The sequence below is a fragment of the Rutidosis leptorrhynchoides genome, chromosome 1, assembly GCF_046630445.1.
Source record: "Rutidosis leptorrhynchoides isolate AG116_Rl617_1_P2 chromosome 1, CSIRO_AGI_Rlap_v1, whole genome shotgun sequence".
Classification (NCBI taxonomy): Eukaryota; Viridiplantae; Streptophyta; class Magnoliopsida; order Asterales; family Asteraceae; genus Rutidosis; species Rutidosis leptorrhynchoides.
This window is the reverse complement of record NC_092333.1, coordinates 587998218-588017946: the sequence shown is the minus strand read 5'-3', so window position 1 is coordinate 588017946 and position 19729 is coordinate 587998218. Positions and strand designations below refer to the sequence as shown.

At 33.0% G+C, this 19729-nt stretch overlaps 1 protein-coding gene and 1 pseudogene across 1 annotated transcript; both read right to left on the bottom strand.

Moving 5' to 3' along the window:
* Positions 1 to 424: 424 nt before the first annotated feature.
* Positions 425 to 12915, bottom strand: LOC139846658 (grpE protein homolog 2, mitochondrial-like; annotated as a pseudogene).
* A 152-nt stretch (positions 12916 to 13067) lies between these two features.
* On the bottom strand, positions 13068 to 14188 carry LOC139846649 (probable xyloglucan endotransglucosylase/hydrolase protein 26). Its single transcript, XM_071836137.1, has 4 exons — positions 14017 to 14188; positions 13835 to 13935; positions 13566 to 13759; positions 13068 to 13476 (listed from the first exon to the last, which is right to left on the bottom strand). Exons 1-4 carry the CDS (start codon positions 14186 to 14188, stop codon positions 13068 to 13070), a joined length of 876 nt encoding a protein of 291 aa, XP_071692238.1.
* Positions 14189 to 19729: the final 5541 nt, after the last annotated feature.

The following is a 19729-nucleotide window of genomic DNA, read 5'->3' as shown; positions in this document are numbered from 1 at the left end:
TTTACGGTCATCATTTATCTAAATCTAATAAAGAACCAACCTTCTTTTAACATATAATATACAATACTTTTCTCTTTTCAATAGTTACATTAACATAATTTCGTATCACATGGTACTAATATGATTATATGAGTATTCACTTAAATGTAAATAAAGATGAAGAATGAATATGGGATTGAGCCGTGGCAGCATTATAAATGCATGGTGGATTTGTTTGGTTGATATGGGGGTTGCTTGATATGAAGAGATGCTAATGTCGTGATAGGGGGTACCTGTGAAACATGAACTGAAAGGAAAAGTATATATGTTACATGTATGAAGGAAGGTATTAATACTCTGGAGGCGTACATTCTTTTTCTAGTGCTCTTATTGTTCTCGTTAAGATCAGGAAAACGGATATTTCTAGAAGTATATGGATCTGAAGTCATAAATCGAAATTTGGATATGAGGTGTTGATAGCAACACCATCACTTCTCAAGTCTGTTTCTTTATTGTCTGCAGCGGGGCCTACCACTACACCGACTTCAGCTGGTCGTATGATTCGATCATGCAGTGTATATCCTGGCTGAAAAAAATTACAAGAAATAGTCTTGTTTTACGAGTGTCATGAACATATAACTATAACATTAATTCTAATAGCCAATGTATATACTAAAACACACTGATAAGAAATAGATATACTTCATCAACAACAGTTTATGGACTGATTATGATAGGAAACAAAATACTGCAGCAGCAGAATAATAACAACAATAACAAAGGAAAGATAAAGATATTTTATTGAATGGAAAAGATAATTGTGAACAATCAGATGAATCCTACAACTTAGGAATTCGCACTGCCTAATCAGAGAAGAAACACTATGCTTACTTCTTGCCAAAACTCTCAAAGAGAGCCGATACTAAAATACGCACATAAAATCTGACCGCCAATACAAAACCATGTCTTCTATTTATACTTGTTATCATCTCACATAAGTAACCCTAGACTAATTGGGCTTCGGTTAGGCCTTGGTCGGCTGGAAGGTAGATAATAGGCCGATCTCTATCACATACACAATACAAATTTATGTTATATATCAAGTTAACTAGTGAAATGACCCGTGAAATCACGGGTTTGTTTAAATGAAACAGTTTAATAATATGTTTTAGGTATTAAGTGAACGTAAATGTTAAAATTATTTAGTTTAATGACCCGTGAAACCACATAGTCCGACTAAGAAACTCGTCAGCTGAACATTTCATCAAACACCTAAAATGCATATTAAACAATTTTCATCCAATCATAAGAAATAATATTGGTTGTCATTTTATTTTAAAAGTGTAAATTAAAAATATAGATATAAATTTGGTTTCCTTATGCCTAACTTTTATACTTTCTCGTACTCAATTCAAAATAATTAATTACAATAGTTTAAAATTATTTAATTTTAATAATTAAAATAATTATTAATAAGATTTAATAATAATAATAAATAATTAATAAAATTTAATTTTAATTCAAAATTATTTAGATTAATGACATCACCCACCATGCTTAGATTTTTTTCGTTTTCTTTTTGATTTTTTCTTAACAAAGGAATTAGCCTAATAATGACATCATCATTTTAGCAATATAATAGAAACTATAGATAGATAGATGGGGTAACTCATTTATAGCGTAGTAATTGTATTGGGTAAATGGATATCAAAGTGGATATGGTCATCTTTGTATAAGAGTTATGATACCAAACCTAATGAGAAGATGAAGACAATGCTTAGTCTAAAATAACTAGTCACAATGTAATTTTGTTCCAAAGTTTTCATATTTTGTTACAACTTCATTTGACGAAAGTCGTATATTTAATACAAATTAGGTGTAGCAACTTTTATCCACATGTAAATGTGAGCCATCATACCTTCATTACAACCTCAATGGTATTAGCAGGCTTAGATTGATCTGGTACTTGAAATACTGCATTATGCCTATTCGGATCAAACTTTTCATCCATTGGATCAAACCTTTCCACTCCAAACTTCTTAAATGCCTGTTAGGCTCAATTTAGAGAATAAAAAAAAAATACTACATTCAAATGAGTTAACTGTCAATAAAAACCCCCATCCCTCTTGGTATATAAATGGATTTAAAATTATACTTCTTTTGATGAAAAAAAACAGTTACCTCTGCTAGTTGTTTTTCAGTCATCTCAACACCTTCAAGCAGTGTTTTTAGGAGCGGTAAAGCTCCTGTAGAGCCTTCACTGGTGTCGATTTTCTTAAAATTATCTTTCACAACCGATGAGGCCATACCAAGATTATATGCAACGTCTTGTAAAATCTTTGCAAAAGACTGCAACATTTTATCAGCTTCAGCTTAGTCAAAACATATATAAACATAAACATTGTTCTATAAAACACAGATCAAACTGCAATAAACCTGTATGGCAAACTTTTTTGAGTTTTCTTATTTTATCCTTCCAATATCATTTTCATTTTCTGTAAAAATCCCCGAAGCTTTATCATATAGTTCTTCCATATCCTTGGTTTTTTTATTTAAAAGTATTAAAATGAAAATATGATCAATCTAACATGAAATGTTTTTTGTTTTATTTCTTATTTATGGGTTAAGTTTGTTTCAGGTTCATTGTGTGAGGAAATTTAGTGATCAAGTATTGAACCTGGACTGTATAACTGAATCTGGACTGTAGAAGGATGATGCAGTTAATTTATTTTGGGCTAAATTATTGAGTGGATAAAGCATTGTGCATTGGGCTTATATTTTTGATATTGGGCTGTTTGATGAGAAGGAGCCCACGAAGCTAAAGACACTAACTCTTTTCCTGATGCTATTTAAGTTATTTTTAATTTATTTTTTCATTTTTTTTCATTCTGTTGGTATTTGTATCTGTTCTCTCTCGATTCTTCTAGGGTTTGTGAGTGATTTCTTGTGATTGTTCATATCACATGAACCAAGAGTGAATCTGTTTGAGAGATTGTTTTCTGTTTTCTGTATTCTGTTAAACGATCTTTTTGATTGAGTTAGTTAACTTGTGATTAACTTCCTGTGATTGGAAGTTTATATACTATTTTGTTCATGGTATCAGAGCGGCAAGGTGTTTGTTTAACTTCAATTTTTCAAATCTAAAAAATTAGGGTTTCTGGTCTTCGATTGATCCTTTCAAGATTTGTTGAAAGATCGGTTGTTTCTACTGTGTTTGGGTTCGAATACGTCTTTTGGATTTTGTTTTTGAGCTGGATCTGCTGTTATACAAAAGAACTCGTTAAGAAACTCTAAATTAGGGTTTCTTCTTCTTGTCTCCCGCCGCAATCTTGTCTACAAAGGTGAGTCTCGTGTTTATTCGTGTTTTCTAATTACCCCAACTTGATCTCTACGCCCAACTCTTGATCTAGATCCTTGAGATCTATGAAAACCTGATCAAGCATAGATTGATCTTGACCACTTATACTATAAATCATCTCTACAGGTTTCCTGGTTAGTAACCAGTCCAGTGAGGTTCCGTACAGGTGTCTGAACCGTAGATTTGTTGTGGTTATTTGTGTTATTTGATTTCTTTGTTATTTACTTGTTCTGTTGATATGACTAGTGATACTGAATCCAGTGGTAGTGTAACTAACATTAGTAAATTAGAGTTTAATAATCCATTATATTTACATCCTAGTGACACTTATGGTGCATCTTTAATTACACAAAAGTTAAAAGGAACAGAAAATTATAATGTATGGTGTTGTGCTATTAAACTGGCTCTTCAACTAAAAATAAACTAGGATTTGTTGATGGTAGTTGTCCTAGATTCAGTAATGAAGATGATGAAATTCTGTTAAGTCAATGGGATAGATGTAATTTTGTTGTTCTTACTTGGTTTCATGTTTCTTTGTCTGAAAAAGTTTATAATGGTCAAATTTTCTCAACAAATGTTGAAACTGTGTGGAATGAATTAAAAGAAACCTATGACAAAGTAGATGTATCTGTTACATTTAACCTTTACCAACAAATCAATTCATGCAGTTAATCTGGTCAACCTTTGTCTGATTATTACCATAAACTTAATGCTATGTGGAGACAATTTGATGATATGATTAAAATTGATAATGTGGTATTAGCATCTAAGTCTTTTCAAGATCATTGTCAGCTTCTGAAACTTATGCAATTTTTAATGGGTCTGGATGATGTGTACATACCTATTAGAAGTCAAATATTAACTAGTGACCCTGTTCCTTCTGTAAAAAATGATTTTTCTATCATATCTAGGGATGAGTCACATTGGTTGCATACTTCTGGTAATGTGCATAATAATAGAAATCAAACTTCTGCATTTGTGAGTAAAATGTGATGCCCCGTACAAAATCAATGTATACGGATCATCAATGACAGGTCCATTACACGGTTACAACACTATATGCTGTTTTAAAACAAGTTTTGCATTCATGAAAAGATAACGTTTTTACCAATATCAAATGTTTTACAAAAGATAACGTGCTTCTATGAATAGAAAGCATTAATATAAATACGTGACACAAAGGTCATTACAAAACCATTGTTCAAATGTAACATAAGTTGTGAATGCAAAGTAAAAGTTCCATGATTGAGACATCTCTAAACAGGCACAGTACAACGGAAGTCTATCACAGCAAGTCTAATACAGCAGAAGCAACAAACGTCTAAGCACCTGAGAAATAACATGCTTTAAAATGTCAACACGAATGTTGGTGAGCTATAGTTTTATTGTGCGCAACAAAGTAATGTAGACCATGAGATTTCAGTGCTTCAAATCAGCATTTCAAATTAGTATTTCAAATCAGTATGATAAAGTATATGCTTAACCGTGGGCACTTGGTAACTAACTTAACAAAGTAAAATATATCACCCCTAAAAGTACACTTGACGAGTGCGTTAAAATAGACGAAGTATTAAACACCCGTTAAATGCTAGCATAACTAGCCCCAGTGGGGAGGTCAAACCCTATGGATCCATATCTAAGATTCGCGTTCACCGGTTCATAAACCAATGACTAAACGTTACCGAGCTAAGGGGAAAGTTTGTGCCGTTATGTCACCCACGCATATATAAAGTTAAAGTACTCGTGTCTAGTATATTAAAACATAAAAAGCGCATGTATTCTCAGTCCCGAAAATAGTTAAAGTAAAAAAGGAGCTATAACTCACAGTGAATGTGCGGTAAAGTCGATACGAAAAAGTAAGCAAGTAGTAAGTTGGTCCGAAAGGTCCTCAACCTAAGTCAAAGGTTACTAAGTCAGTAAATCGTCCCTAAAAGTTTAAAAGTAAATAAGTTAAATCTTAAGTATCATCATCATACGTAAAAGATAAAGTAAGTTTTTGACAAGAATAGAGGTCTAAACGAAAGGCTGAATTCGATCAGCTGCTACGACCTCTATACAAACTGAAAAGACGCGCGGCCAGTGGTCAAGGCTCCGTATGTGAGTCCTCTTACCGCTTTCAAATTTTCAGATCCTAACTCGATGTCGTTTGACCGTGGCGACGGTTCAAGCGCGAGTAGGTCAGAAATTTCAGCACGTCGTTACAAATGCGTAGTGCTTTTCGGAAGGCTATAAATCCTAAACTGTATATTGGATTTAGGCGAGTCTTAAACGAAAATTCATCTACTAAAACCGAACTATCTGGAAATCAACTTTCCAGAAGTCCCAGGAGTCTGATCAGACCCTGAAAAACAGAAATCAAGTGCTCCGGTGGGTTTCTTGGTGTTTGATGCTCATCGCGGTTATAAGCCTCAAGTGTACAACTCTTGATGTTCTAGCATCACTTTAACCAATATTTAACCATCAACACACAATGTCAAGACTAAGAAAAGAAATACAACTCATTTGAGAGCTTGCGCAAGATGATGAACCAAAGTTACATCAAATTCTTAGTTTCGACACAAGTACAAGTTCTATTAAGCTATAAACTTTGATTCAAACCAAATAAGCAAGACCTTAAGTTATAGAACTTAGATCTTAGGTAAATATTAAAGACCTTAGACTAAAAAGTCTAGATCTTATGTTCTTGGTGAAACTCTAAGTTATAGAACTTAGACTTTCAACTTTTACAAAACCTTAAGTTATAAAACTTAGATTTTTGCAAAGTAAAATGAATGTAAGCTTATGAGCCTTTGTTTAAATAAGTTAGATGACCATAAGTTACATAACTTAGATCAAACACAATAATGAAACCCTAAGCTAGAAAGCTTGAATTTCTTAACAACACTTATGAGACTTCAAGCTAGTAAGCTTGTATCTTTGTTTAATGAAAACACATGTTACAAATTTAAAGTACAACAAATTAAAGAAGATCATAAGTTTATAATCTTGATCTTTTAACAAAATTTTTGTAGAAACCTCAAGCTAGAAAGCTTGGATTTCTGGTGTTCTTGAAGACCTCTAAAGTAAAAATTTAGATCAACAAGTTACATGAAGATCATAAACATAAGTTTTGATCTTTTAACATAAATAAAGAGATCTTAAGTTATAAAACTTAGATCTAACAAGATAATGAAGATTCAAAGCTAAAAAGCTTGAATCCTTCATGTTCATGAAGACTTTCAAATCAAAGTTTGAATCTACAAGATTTATGAAGATTCAAGTTACAAAACTTGAATCCTTGAATAAAAATGATGATGATTTCATGATTAATAAAGAAAAGAAGAAGAAATATTCAAGAAACTTACAATTCTTCTCAAGTATTTTAGAGAAAAAAGCTAGAGAGAAAACTAGAGAAATGTGTGTGTGTGTGTGTGTGTGTGTTTTGAGAATGAAATGAGAGTGTTTAAAAAAAATGAAATGGTGATGGGGTGTAAGGGAGGCTGATGGTTTGGAGGGTGTTGGGGGCGACCATTGGCTTGGCATGGGTGGTGGTATAATGGTGATGCTAGCATGTTGGGTGGCATGGGGTGTTAAGTTAAAACATGTAAGTAATTGTACACAAGCATACTAGTTACTTGTCTTTTAATCTAAATGGGTTTTGTCTTTAATCAGATGGGCTAACTAACTCATTAACTAGCCCACTAAAATGAGTCCATTAAGTTGAGTAGGTTGGGCCTTCAATAAGCTAGGTCCATTAAGGTGTTAAGTCCATTAAGACTAACTAGTGAGCATTAGTAAACACTAAGCGTAATTAAGAAACCATCAAGCTAAGTAATTATCCTTAATAAATAACAATTACGATTACGTAGTCATAACGCTCCAATTATGACAAAAGTTTAACGTGTACCAAGTACGTAGCGTGTTTTAAAGGATAAGGGACACTAACGGTCATAAATTCATTCGAGGATCAAGTTAAGTGATTAAACACTTAATAGCATGTTTTAAGACATTAACGAAAGTAATTAACATAAATAATGATCCCAGAATATAATCTAACTCAGTACGCACAAATACACAGTTTCGTGAAAGTATAAAGTATAATTAAAAGTCGAAAAAGTCGGGTCGTTACATAAAACTAGCAATAATAACTTTGGGAATAATAATGGTAATAACACGAAAAAATATAGGAAAACCACCCCTTAAATGTACTAATTGTAATATGTTGGGGCATACTGTAGATAGATGTTATGAATTGATTGGTTATCCTCCAGGTCACATTAAAAAACCTTTTAATTAAACTTCACCTAGATTTAATAGCAATAATTGTGGTATGGATAAGTGTTCTAGTGCTTAGTCTTCAATGCAGTTAACTAATGAGCAGATTATGAAGTTGCTTAGTCTGGTGAATGATAAACCTAGTGCAAAAACTGTTGATGCCAATATGGCAGGCAACTTTTTTTTTTAATAATAATGTGTTTTTTAATGATAACTTTTGTAATTTCTTTTCTGAAAATTGTTTTCAATCTTCTGAAAAAGTTAGGAACGGTTGGATAATAGATTCAGGTGTAAATCAACATATGGTTTCATCTTCACAAAATCTTAACAATATTATTGATGTTTTTGATTTAAACTTAAGTGTTAATCATCTTAATGGTACTGTTGCAAAAATTCTTCAAATGGGAAATATGAGATTGTCAAACAATATTGAACTTTTTGATGTTTTAGTTATTCCTCAGTATTGTGTGAGTCTGCTTTCTGTGAATAAGTTAATTAAAGATAGCAATTGTGTTGTAAGTTTTGATGATAAAAAATGTTATATGCCGGATTTAACTCAAAAAAGGTTGATGGGGACTGGTAGTGAGTCTGATGGATTATATTATTTTGATGATTGTATGGATGGTAAGTGTTTTGTTTCAAATTTGTCTTCATCTACTAAGGCTAAACATAAATTGTGGCATAACAGACTTGGTCATCCTGCTGATCAAGTCTTATCTGTTTTGGGTAATATCTTAGGGTTAGAAAATATTAAACATAATGATCCTTGTGATGTATGCCATAAGGCAAAGCAAACAAGAGAACCCTTTCCTCTAAGTGAGCATAAATCAAATCATTTAGGTGATTTAGTGCATTTAGATACTTGGGGTCCTTATAGAGTTAAAAGTAAAGAAGGACATAAATATTTTTTAACTGTCGTTGATGATTACCTAAGGACTGTTTGGACATATCTGTTAAAATCAAAAGATGAAGTATATGATTATGTTGAAAACCTGTATAACCTATTGTGCAATCAATTTAATACTACAATAAAGGTTATAAGATCAGATAATGGTAGTGAATCTATTAACAGTAAAATGAAACACTTTACTAATTCTAAAGGTATAATACATCAAACCTCTTGTGCTTATACACCACAACAAAATGTCATTGCTGAAAGAAAACATGGACACTTATTTAATGTTGCTAGATCTCTTATGTTTCAAGGAGGTATACCTCTTTATTTGTGGTCTGAATGTATATTAGCTGCTACTTATCTTATTAACAGGCTTCCATCTTTAGTTCTATCTGGAAAGTGTCCCTATGAGTTGGTGTATGGTTCATGTCCAAATCTCTCCCATCTTAAAACTTTTGGCTGTCTTTGTTTTTCAACTGTTCTTCACAATACTATAAATTTTCAAGTAGGTCTTTAAAATGTGTTTTCTTGGGATATTCTAATTTTCAAAAAGGATATAAATTGTTTTTTTTGGAAACAAAAAATATCATTTTTTCTAGAGATGTTAAGTTTTATGAGCACATTTTTCCTTTTAAACTTGACCCTGTTTACAAAGTTTCATTTACTGAAAAAGATTTAAATCATTTGAACTTTTTAGATCTGTTTGAAAGTGAGTTACCTTTTTCAAATGATAAGACTGCCACAACTTTAACTGAAATTTTTTTGACTCCCAATGATGAAGGGAGAGATAGTTCTCAGGATGATGGCAGTCATGCATCTTTGGTTGATGACTCTCTTGAGTTACCCAAAGATGATGAACTTGCAACTTCCAATGTTGATAATACTGAGACTAATACTGTACTTGAGGGAAATATTTAAAACATAGAAAATATAACTGACCAACTTAGAAGGTCAAGTAAAATAGTTCACCTTCCATCAAAGTTTAAAGACTATGTTATGGGAAATAAGGTGAAGTACAACCTGAATAGGTACTTGAATTATTCTAAGTTATGTTCTAAAATTTCTGCTTTATTTCTAATTTAAGTAAAGGACAAGAATCAAAATCATTCAAGGAAGCTTCTTTAGATCAAAAATGGGTTGAATCCATGAATGATGAAATTGAACCTTTAAATAGAAATAATACCTGGGTTCTTACTGATTTTTCACCTGGAAGAAAACCTATTGGGTGTAAATGGGTGTTTAGGATTAAATATAAGTCAACAGGAGAGATTTATAGATATAAGGCTAGATTAGTTGCAGAATGTTATAACCAAAGATAGGGTTTGGATTTTGATGAAACTTTCTCACCAGTTGTGAAGATGGTAACTGTTAGGGTTATAATTACTATTGCTTGTCAATATAACTGGCCTTTATATCAAATTGATATTAACAATGCTTTTTTGTATGGTGATTTAACTGAAGATGTGTATATGTCTCTGCCTGAAGGTTATTTTGATAAAAATGATACTAGAACCTGTAAGCTAGTTAAGTCTCTATATGGTTTGAAACAAGCACCTAGAAAATGGAATGAATAATTTTGTGATGCATAGTTTGAATATGGTTTCAATCAAAGTGTGAATGACTATTCACTGTTTGTTAAATGTGAAAATTCTGATTGCTTGTTTTTACTTGTGTATGTTGATGATATAATCATTACTGGAAGTAATAAAGATATAATTGAACAGCGTAAATCTTGTTTAAAAACTAAGTTCAGAATTAAAGACTTAGGGTTGCTAAAGTATTTTTTTAGGTATTGAATTGTTAAAAGGTGATGATTGTATGATAATGTCTCAAAGAAAATATTGTCCTGAATTAATATCTGAGTTTAGTCTTCTTGGCTGCAAACCTGCTGTTACTCCTTTAGAATCTGGTGTTGTTTTTGCTTCTGTTGATGAACACTCATCAACTGACTTTCCTTTAAAAATATTAGTGAATATCAAAAACTTATAGGAAAGTTAATTTATGTTACTATTACTAGACTTGATATTGCATATTTTGTACATTGTTTAAGTTAATTTATGCATGCTCCTTTAAATTCTCATTTAAAAGCTGCTTTAAGAATTTTAAGATATCTACAAGGATGTCCTGGTAAGGGTATTTGTATAAAGAAAAGTGATGAGCTTGTGTTGTCTGCTTATGCAGATTCCGACTATGCTAAAAGTAGTATGTTAAGAAAGTCTGTGACTGGTTTCTGTATTTACTTGGGTAATTGTCTTATTTCTTGGAAAAGTAAAAAGCAGGCAAATGTATCAAGATCATCTGCAGAAGCTGAATACATAGCACTTTCTTCTGTAACTTGTGAATTGTTATGGATTCTTAAAATTCTTAATGACTTACAGATAAAAACTGTTTTGCCAATTAAAGTCTATTGTGATAGTAAGTCAGCCTTACAAATAGCAAAAAAATCATGTGTTTCATGAAAGAACAAAGCATTTTGAAGTTGACCTTCATTTTGTTAGGGAAAAAATAAGCTTGGGCATTATTGAAACTTTTTTAATTCCTTCAAGTGAAAATTTTTCAGATATTTTTACAAAAGGATTAAATGGAACACAACATAATTTGTTGTGTGAAAAGCTGACTTTGTTGAATTTGTTTCATGATTAGATTGAGGGAGAATATTAAAATGATAATATGATCAATCTAACGTGAAATGTCTTGTTTTATTTCATATTTCTGGGTTAAGTTTGTTTCAGGTTCATTGTGTGAAGAAATTTAGTGATCAAGTGATGAACCTGGACTGTATGACTGAATCTGAACTGTAGAAGGATGATGCAGTTAATTTATTCTGGGCTAAATTATTGAGCGGATAAAACTTTGTGCATTGAGCTTATATTTTTTATATTGGGCTAAATTATTGAGCGGATAAAACTTTGTGCATTGAGCTTATATTTTTTATATTGGGCTGTTTGATGAGAAGGAGCCCATGAAGCTAAAGACACCAACTCTTTTCCTGATACTATTTAAGTTATTTTTAATTTATTTCATTCTGTTGGTATCTGTATCTGTTCTCTCTCGATTCTTTTAGGGTTTGTGAGTGATTTCTTGTGATTGTTCATATCACATGAACCAAGAGTGAATATGTTTGAGAGATTGTTTTATGTTTTCTATATTCTGTTAAACGATCTTTTTGATTGAGTTAGTTAATTTGTAATTAACTTCCTGTGATTGGAAGATTTAACTTCATGTGATTGGAAGTTTATATACTGTTTTGTTCAAAAAGTTCTTCCTTCTTCGCCAAAACCTTTACTAAATCATCCTTAGCTAGGTCGCTTTCAGAATCTGAATCGGAAAATTTAGTTCTTTTAGTACATCTTCTCCTTCTTTTGACAGATCGGGACACATCATTTGCATCCAAATCTACTTTCTTATCAGAAACTTCTGCTTGAGAATCAATGCCAGTTTCCACAGTATCCCCAAGCTTATTCCCAGACTGGTCAGTCTCATTTTGATTAGTTTGAGAAGATGCAGATGAAATTAATCGATGACGTTGAATAAAAGAGTTATGAAACGCACACGATTGGGTTCTTACATCCTGCAACAAGAAACAACCCTTTATCACGTGCTTTAAAGTGTGAAACTAAAGGGGTACAGGAATTTGCTTATGTTCTTTAAGAAAAAAATTACGTCTCATCACAATGCCATAAATAGGTTTCAATGAATTGATGAATTTAAATTTTTCACTTATTATCTATAGCTCTCATATACATATTACAGTAATAAATAAATACTTAAATAGAAATGGCTTATATAGCGATTGAACAAAACGATAGCTGGTATTATGAATCTGCATTGACCTTATTATATTCGAATTGGATTGCATCTTTTTCCATATCATCGAAATGAGAGTCGCACTAGATCCTAGTATCCTACCAATTCAATTAAAAAAACTTCATTTCAAAATTAATTAAAATTAAATTAAATTCATCGACTAGCATGTAAAATTGACATGATTTCTGTAATGAGAAAAAGTAACTACTCATTTGATTGGAGATTCCATGTTCACGTAGAAATGTCTATTTGATCGAATTTAGGGTTTAAGCAAAAACCCCCTAGTGTTAGTATCAGCTTTCGTGATAACGCAGAGGAACGGTGTCGTTTTGAAACTTCCGGTATCTTCTATTCTAATTATGCTTATTATCTATTATCTATATCTACAAGTAGCCCCCAAAATTTTGCTATTTTTTCAAGTTTAGCCTCTAAATTCAAAAAAACAGTTTTCAAGTTTTTATTTTTTAACCTGCTGTATATACACATCAAGATATTGGTCATCTAATATCTAATAAATTTTAATTCTGTATGTGTATGTTAAGATGAGCATTATCAACAGCATGAGATGAATGTTAGTATTTGCAGAGAGCCCTGAAAGGAAGATGCCTTCACTGTTGAACATATAGGTAGGAATAGAAGAACATGAACATAATACGCGAAATAGTGACTGGTTTCTTTAACAATGTTGGGAAAAAAATACATTAGAATGAAATAAATAGGATATTGTTACATTTCATAACTCATATGTGTAAGTAAATCATAATTACGGAGTATTTAGTATTGTGGCTTGGAGCATTCAGGAGCCATCTGCCAATGGAAACGCTCGTAATCCGTGCAGTAATTGTAGATCATGTAGTTTTCTTGAACCCACTTCATTTTACCCTGTTGGTCCCAGTTCAATTGGTCGTACACAGGGGCGGTCCACCAGTTAGCCTCGTTAGGGTACGCACACTCATAAATGCTATTAGGCCCTTTCCATTCACAAGCTCTTGCGTTAAATTTTCTCAAACCAGCCCTGAAAGGTGCACAAGTCCAGTCAATTTTGACTTGACCACCTCTCGTGGCCCAGTTATCTGCATTCCACAAACTAGAATACACTTGCATTCCTTGTTCATTTGGGAACCCAATTCCTTCACTTTGGTAGTTTCTGTACACCCTAATTGGTATACTATCAACGTACCACCTGCATTTATTGACATAATTAATAACCTATTAATAACTGTTAATACGTAAACTAGAAATATTTTAGGCGTTAGTATGTGTTTGACTTACACGACTGCGGTTGGGTTCCAGTGAATGGTGTAATTATGAAAGTCAGCAGTTGGGTCAAACCATAATTTAAACTGTTGCTCCCTATTTCCTTTTCCATTAGTAAAGATATTTGTATGCATGGTGTAAGGTTCTCCTGTTGAGTTTCCTAAAAACTCAAAGTCAATCTCATCATGATAGTCACCCGTAGACGACAGCTGCAACATTTAAAATAAAAAAGTTAGGCGTCAATTTCTCAGTTTAAGTAAACGTTCGTTTGTTATTGCACTTACGTAATATGCGGTGACAGTTCCTGCAGAGTTCCCCGGAACCAGCTTGATTAGCAGTTCAATGCTTCCGAAAAGGTATGATTTGTGTGACTGTACACCAGATCCTGTATTTAATATAGTTAGATCAGTTATAAGAGTTATAAATAATGTTTGACTTTTACGAGTCAATTGATTGCTTTAAGTACCTGCAGATTGATCCAATATGAGATTAAGGTCATCACCATCACCAAAAATGTAGGAATGCTCGCCACCCCAATTGAAATATGTGTCACTGTAAAAGTTTCCGTTAACAAGGAACGATTGGAACGCAATCGCTGAGACAAGTGCGACTGCAATGAATGCCCGAAAGCTTGTCATCTCAGCTGAACAAATGGTACTAAATCTTGTTTGTGTTTGTATGTATGTTGTTTGTAATTGGAATGCTCTTATTATTGCTTCTGGACACCTTATATAGGCATTGTCTAGTGCAAGTCCTTTGCCATGATGACTACTGCCCCATCACTTTTTGTTTCTTCAAATTATTTAATATTTATTGAACTTGTCTTGCATTGTGACATTCTTTAATGACCTCTATAATTTAGTATATTAACCCTTTTAAAATATGTTTCTTTTGGTTCTTACATTTTTTGGTTCTTACATTATTGTTGTGAAAATAATAAGAGTAATCTATTCTATCTAAATCTATATCTATAAGTTCTATTAAATTCCTAAAATAACGACATCATAAATAAGTTTTTTCCTTCATTCAAAAAAGTTAAAAAAGAAAAAGAAAAATTTAGAGACCATGTACATGATATCATAATTCTTAACTAAATCAAAATTAAATAATTAAAGAAATCTTTTATAAAAGGAAATATTAATCTCTCACATTTACAAAATTTAAAGCATATTGTACAACATTTATATAATAATTGTAGTTTATTTTTTCTAAAAAATTTCAAAAAACATTTATTATTATTACTAATAATTATTATATAAATACCCAACTTTGAGCAAACTTTATTATTATTATTTATTTTTATTATAATAATTATAATTATTATATTATTACTATTCAAATATGGATTCTCTTTACGAGATTAATTACGTTACATATGTATGCGAAAATACATATCTCTATATATTTGTAAAAACAACGACAAGTTTCTTAGTCGAACGGGTCATTAAAATAAATGGCTTTAACATTTACATTTACTTAATACCTAAAACATGTCATTAAATTGTTTCGTTTAAACAAACCCGTGATTCCACGGGTCATTTCACTAGTATCTAATAAAAGGGAGTTGATGCTGAGATCATCGTGTGCTTAATAGGGTTGTAACATATGTTCTAAAGGTTGTAACTTACCAATTTGATAATGTAATATTTAAAAATTATTATTTTATTATTATTACTCTAATAATAATACGAAGTATTATACAATTAGACTTGTTGTATCGGTTGCATAAGGGGGCGTGGGATATCCTATGTGGCAACCAAGCAACACCAATTTATGGTGTATTGGGGCATTGTTTGGGGCATTGCTTGGGTATGCGTTGCAGAGCAACGGAAGAAGCAACGGCATTGTTGCTAATTTTTTAATTTTTATTTTTTATTTAATTTAAAAATATTATTTTTATCCCCTTTTAATACTTAAATCAATTATATTTTTACACATCATCACAATACTCCCAACTCACACCATAAACCCACATCACCACTACTTCACACAAACAACCCACACGTCCTAGTCATCAAAAAGCAACTCACGCCCCAACCCACGCCTCAACCACTACAAATAGTCTTAAAAATTAAAAATTGCTTTGGAAACGTAATGCCTTACACGAGATGAATTGCTGCACAACATTTAAGATTGTCTTGAAAATATCAGAATACCCACGCCTTCTGACTTAACACAATTCTTTCACCTTATTTCTCCCAATTTTTAGCTTCAATTACCTTATAACATATTTGAATTCGAAAAATCATAATACTCGGTGATAGTCTGGCTAACCTTGCTACTGGATTTATCTCTTCCTCTTATTTTTTCTTTGTAAGTTTCTTTTTTTATGTATGTGTTTTTAAAAAAATTTTCCTTACTTTTAATGTATGATGTATGATGATAAATGTAGATTTGGAATGGATTTGAAGAACGTAGATAGTGTGGTGTAGTGCACATATGAAGATAAAAGATGATAATACACTTTTAATTTATTAAACTGATAGTTGCTAATTTTAAATTCGGATTATAACGACAGTTGTCAAGTTTTTTTCTCCTACAAATTTATAGTTTTTGTATTTCTTTTTATTCGGATTGGATTAACGCACGTGTAACGAGTTAAAGAAAAATAGTGACTATGAAAGTGCATGAAATGTGTTTGATGAAATGTCTGAAAGAACTGAATTTTCAAGGTACAAATTTTGTTACAAAGTTACTTCAATTTTGTTGGATAATTTAAACTAAAGAATATGTATTTTGTAAAACAACAAGTTATTTGCTATGAATAAAAGGTTAAGGAAATAATATGAACAAGAATATGAAAAACTAAATGTGTTATATTGATTTCAAATGGTTACAATCACATCCTTATATAGAGGATTAAAGCAAAACATAATTATAACATACCAACAACTAGACCCACTAGTAAAGCTAGATGACAACTAGCATACATGTGAACACACTAACAACTAGACCTAACAAAACAAGATAAAAGGCAACTTGATTATCCAAGTATGCCACAAAAGATAATGTCAAGTTGTCCACCAAACACCTTAACCATTAATTTGGTCAATAATGGCCTAAATCCATTTGGACAAGTTGAGCAACTTGATCAATAAATTCCAAAATCAAGTTGAGCAAGTTGAGCCACTTGAGTTTGAGTTGTGCACTAATATTTTAACACTTCCCCTTAGTGAAAACTGCCGATCAAAAATCCCCAACGCCTCTCGAAATTTCATGAACTTGGCTTTCATTAGAGCTTTAGTAAAGATGTCGGCTACTTGATCATTTGTCCTTACATTTTCTAGCTCGATTTTCCCGCTAAGAACCTTTTCACGAATGAAATGATACCTCATTTCTATATGTTTAGTACGAGCATGAAAACAGGATTCGAAGCAAGTTTGATTGCACTTTCGTTGTCACATTTCAGTTTGACAACATAATCTACTTCTTCAAGTATGTCACCAATCAATCTTATTAGCTAAATACACTCTTGAACTGCCATAGTTGCAGCTATGTATTCCGCTTCCGTGCTAGACAAAGCAACAACATCTTGCTTCTTGCTACACCATGAAATAATCGTGGAACCCATGTTAAAACAGTAACCCGAAGTTGAATGGCGATCATTTGTGATATCGGCTAAAAAGTCACTTTTTCACCCCGGTATTGAGGCCCAAAAACAAGAAAGATTCAAACTTTGTCGGCAAAATACCCAATTCGTTGGTTAGAATTGAAGAACAAGTAATTACGAAGACGGTGCAAAAAGAATCAAGAGAATCGGAGCTAAAACGAAGATTCTAGAGCGAAAATGGTGAAAGACAAGAAAACAAGTTACGATCCAGCAAACTAGCAAGCCAAACGGCTTGCCAAACGGGCTGCCAAACGGCTTGCCAGTATGGAAAATGGCCTGACATACGCCCAGATCAAACGGTCACGTTAATCGGCTTGCCTTGGCAAACGGGCCTTGCAAACGGCTTGCCAAATGGCCTGCCAAACGGCATGCCAGCCGTTTGCAGGCAAAAATCATGCTTATTTAAAGGGTCTTTGTCATTCATTCCAACGCACACACTTTAATTCACTTCTTTCTCTCTCTTGTACAATATTAGTCATACTCTCAAGGTCTTCGACTCTGTGCGGGAAACCTAGTACCCGGAGAAGAACGCCGAAGATTGTATTAGGAGCGGTCTGGAGTCTTGAAGTTGTCACTTTTGTATTCGGAACTCGTTTAATCTACTGGTACTTCTATCCTTTATCTTTATATAATGTCTTCTATCATTATGTTCTGTGATATTGTTGCCATGATTAGCAAGTAATTATCTTTAGTGTATGCTATGATGTAAGCAGTTATAATGCCGAAATAATGTTATGGTTTGTGTATGTCGTTGAAATGCTTTCCGATTTTGCTTTAAACTCAATCGCTTTTCCAACTAACAGAACGTAGTTATTGGCTATGTTATTGGTAAGTTGCAAACCCCGGTTCAGAGTACACTATCTGTGTCACCCCTTGGTAAGAGAATTCTATCGAATACAACGTAAGATCGAGTGAGGCACACCGGTTGTAGTAAGTCTATCGAGCGTTGGACTCCGACTGAGGACTCTTTCGTAGTGAAACATCTGACTAGATCCTTAGTACATTGTCGGTCCCAGACCATGCTAGTGTAGTCACCAAGCATATAAACTTCGTACGTGCACGCTGAAGCACAGCGGTTGTTGTAAGTTGTACCTCTGCTAAGTAAGGCCATGGAACCCGATCAGTGTTGATTAGTACACTGCACCATAACGCGGTCTTAAGCATTGCACCCCGCTTGAGGGATTCTTAGTTAATTAAGGAACTATTTGTTTAGACACATAAGGGATTAGACCGTTAGGATAACCGAACGTGTTCATGGAAGTCAGCTTGACTTGGCCATGGTGTTCTTTATGGTTGAACTCTTTTTAAGGGCCTAACTATCTTTTAAAACCAATCATTAACGAAAGCATTGAAACACATCACATCTCTCGGATATGGTAAACCATGTATTCTATTATGCTTAAGAAAGTTTTAACCTTTGTGGAATGTTAATACGTTACCCAACCGAGTCACTCAATTAGATGAGCTGTCTGAACGTGTATGCCTGTAATCAGACTGCACGGGTGTCGGGGGTAAGGGACGTTGCTGTCTATTCAGAATCTTCAAGCCTAACGCAGTACCCAGTGACATGTCTTATGACATGGGCGTTTAGGACCAGTGTAATGAATACAAGCCTCTGCCTATTCATGAGCCAGCATTCCATAATCTCGGCAGAATAACTGATGAAATCATAGTATGCACTTACTTTAACCTTATCTGAATTACGAATTTTATCACATTTACTTTATATGTCTTATAAATTAGAAAATCCCAAAATTAAGTAACCACTACTCCTTCATAACTATCTTAGGCTTAAATATAGGTTCGATTATACTAATATCTCAAAAATACGACTCTAGGTCATACTTCCCCTACTCATAGTAAGGAGTAGTACGATTTAGGCCCAGCTAAATATAAATTTAAAACAGTACCCCCTCTTGGTGGTTGATTCTGACGTGTTGCGACCTAACGACACCGCACAAATAAAACCGTCCGTTTCGGCCATATCAATTTGCGTCTCCCATCCAATCTGCATCTACGAAACTATTTAACAAAACATCATTAAACTTCTTATACCACAAGCCGTGTCCCATTTATCCTTTCACATAACGAAGGATCCTTTTAGTTGCATCAAGATGAATATTGGTTGGACATTGCATAAATTGCGAAACAATGCCAACTGAATAAGCAATTTCCGGCCTTGTGATGGTTAGATAAATCAAACTTCCAACCATTTTTCGGAACAACTTTACATCCTTGAGCTCTTTTCTTGATCCTTCATCATTTTGAGATTTGGTTCCATTGCAGTAGACATAGGCTTTGACTTCCCCCATGTTGAAACGTTCCAAGAGACTTCTTGCATAACCTATTTGAGAGATAAAGTACCCGTTTTCTAATTTATCAACTTCTAAGCCAAGAAAACATCCAATCTCCCCCAGATTCTACATTTCAAAACGAACTGAAAGATCATCACTTAAATGAGAGATTTCTGACTTCGTTTCCTTCGGTGATAATCATGTCATCAACATATAGTAATACCAAGACATGAATACCCAATTCTTTCTTCATAATAAACTAGAATCCGCATCAG

What these genes read in the sequence shown, in the direction of transcription:
- LOC139846649 (XM_071836137.1), bottom strand. Translation starts at nt 14,188, where the DNA reads ATGACAAGCTTTCGGGCATTCATTGCAGTCGCACTTGTCTCAGCGATT. An exon ending in GAACTGTCACCGCATATTAC is followed by an intron (nt 13,760 to 13,834) that starts GTAAGTGCAATA and finishes TAAATGTTGCAG; the next exon opens with CTGTCGTCTACGGGTGACTA. An exon ending in TGGAACCCAACCGCAGTCGT is followed by an intron (nt 13,477 to 13,565) that starts GTAAGTCAAACA and finishes CAATAAATGCAG; the next exon opens with GTGGTACGTTGATAGTATAC.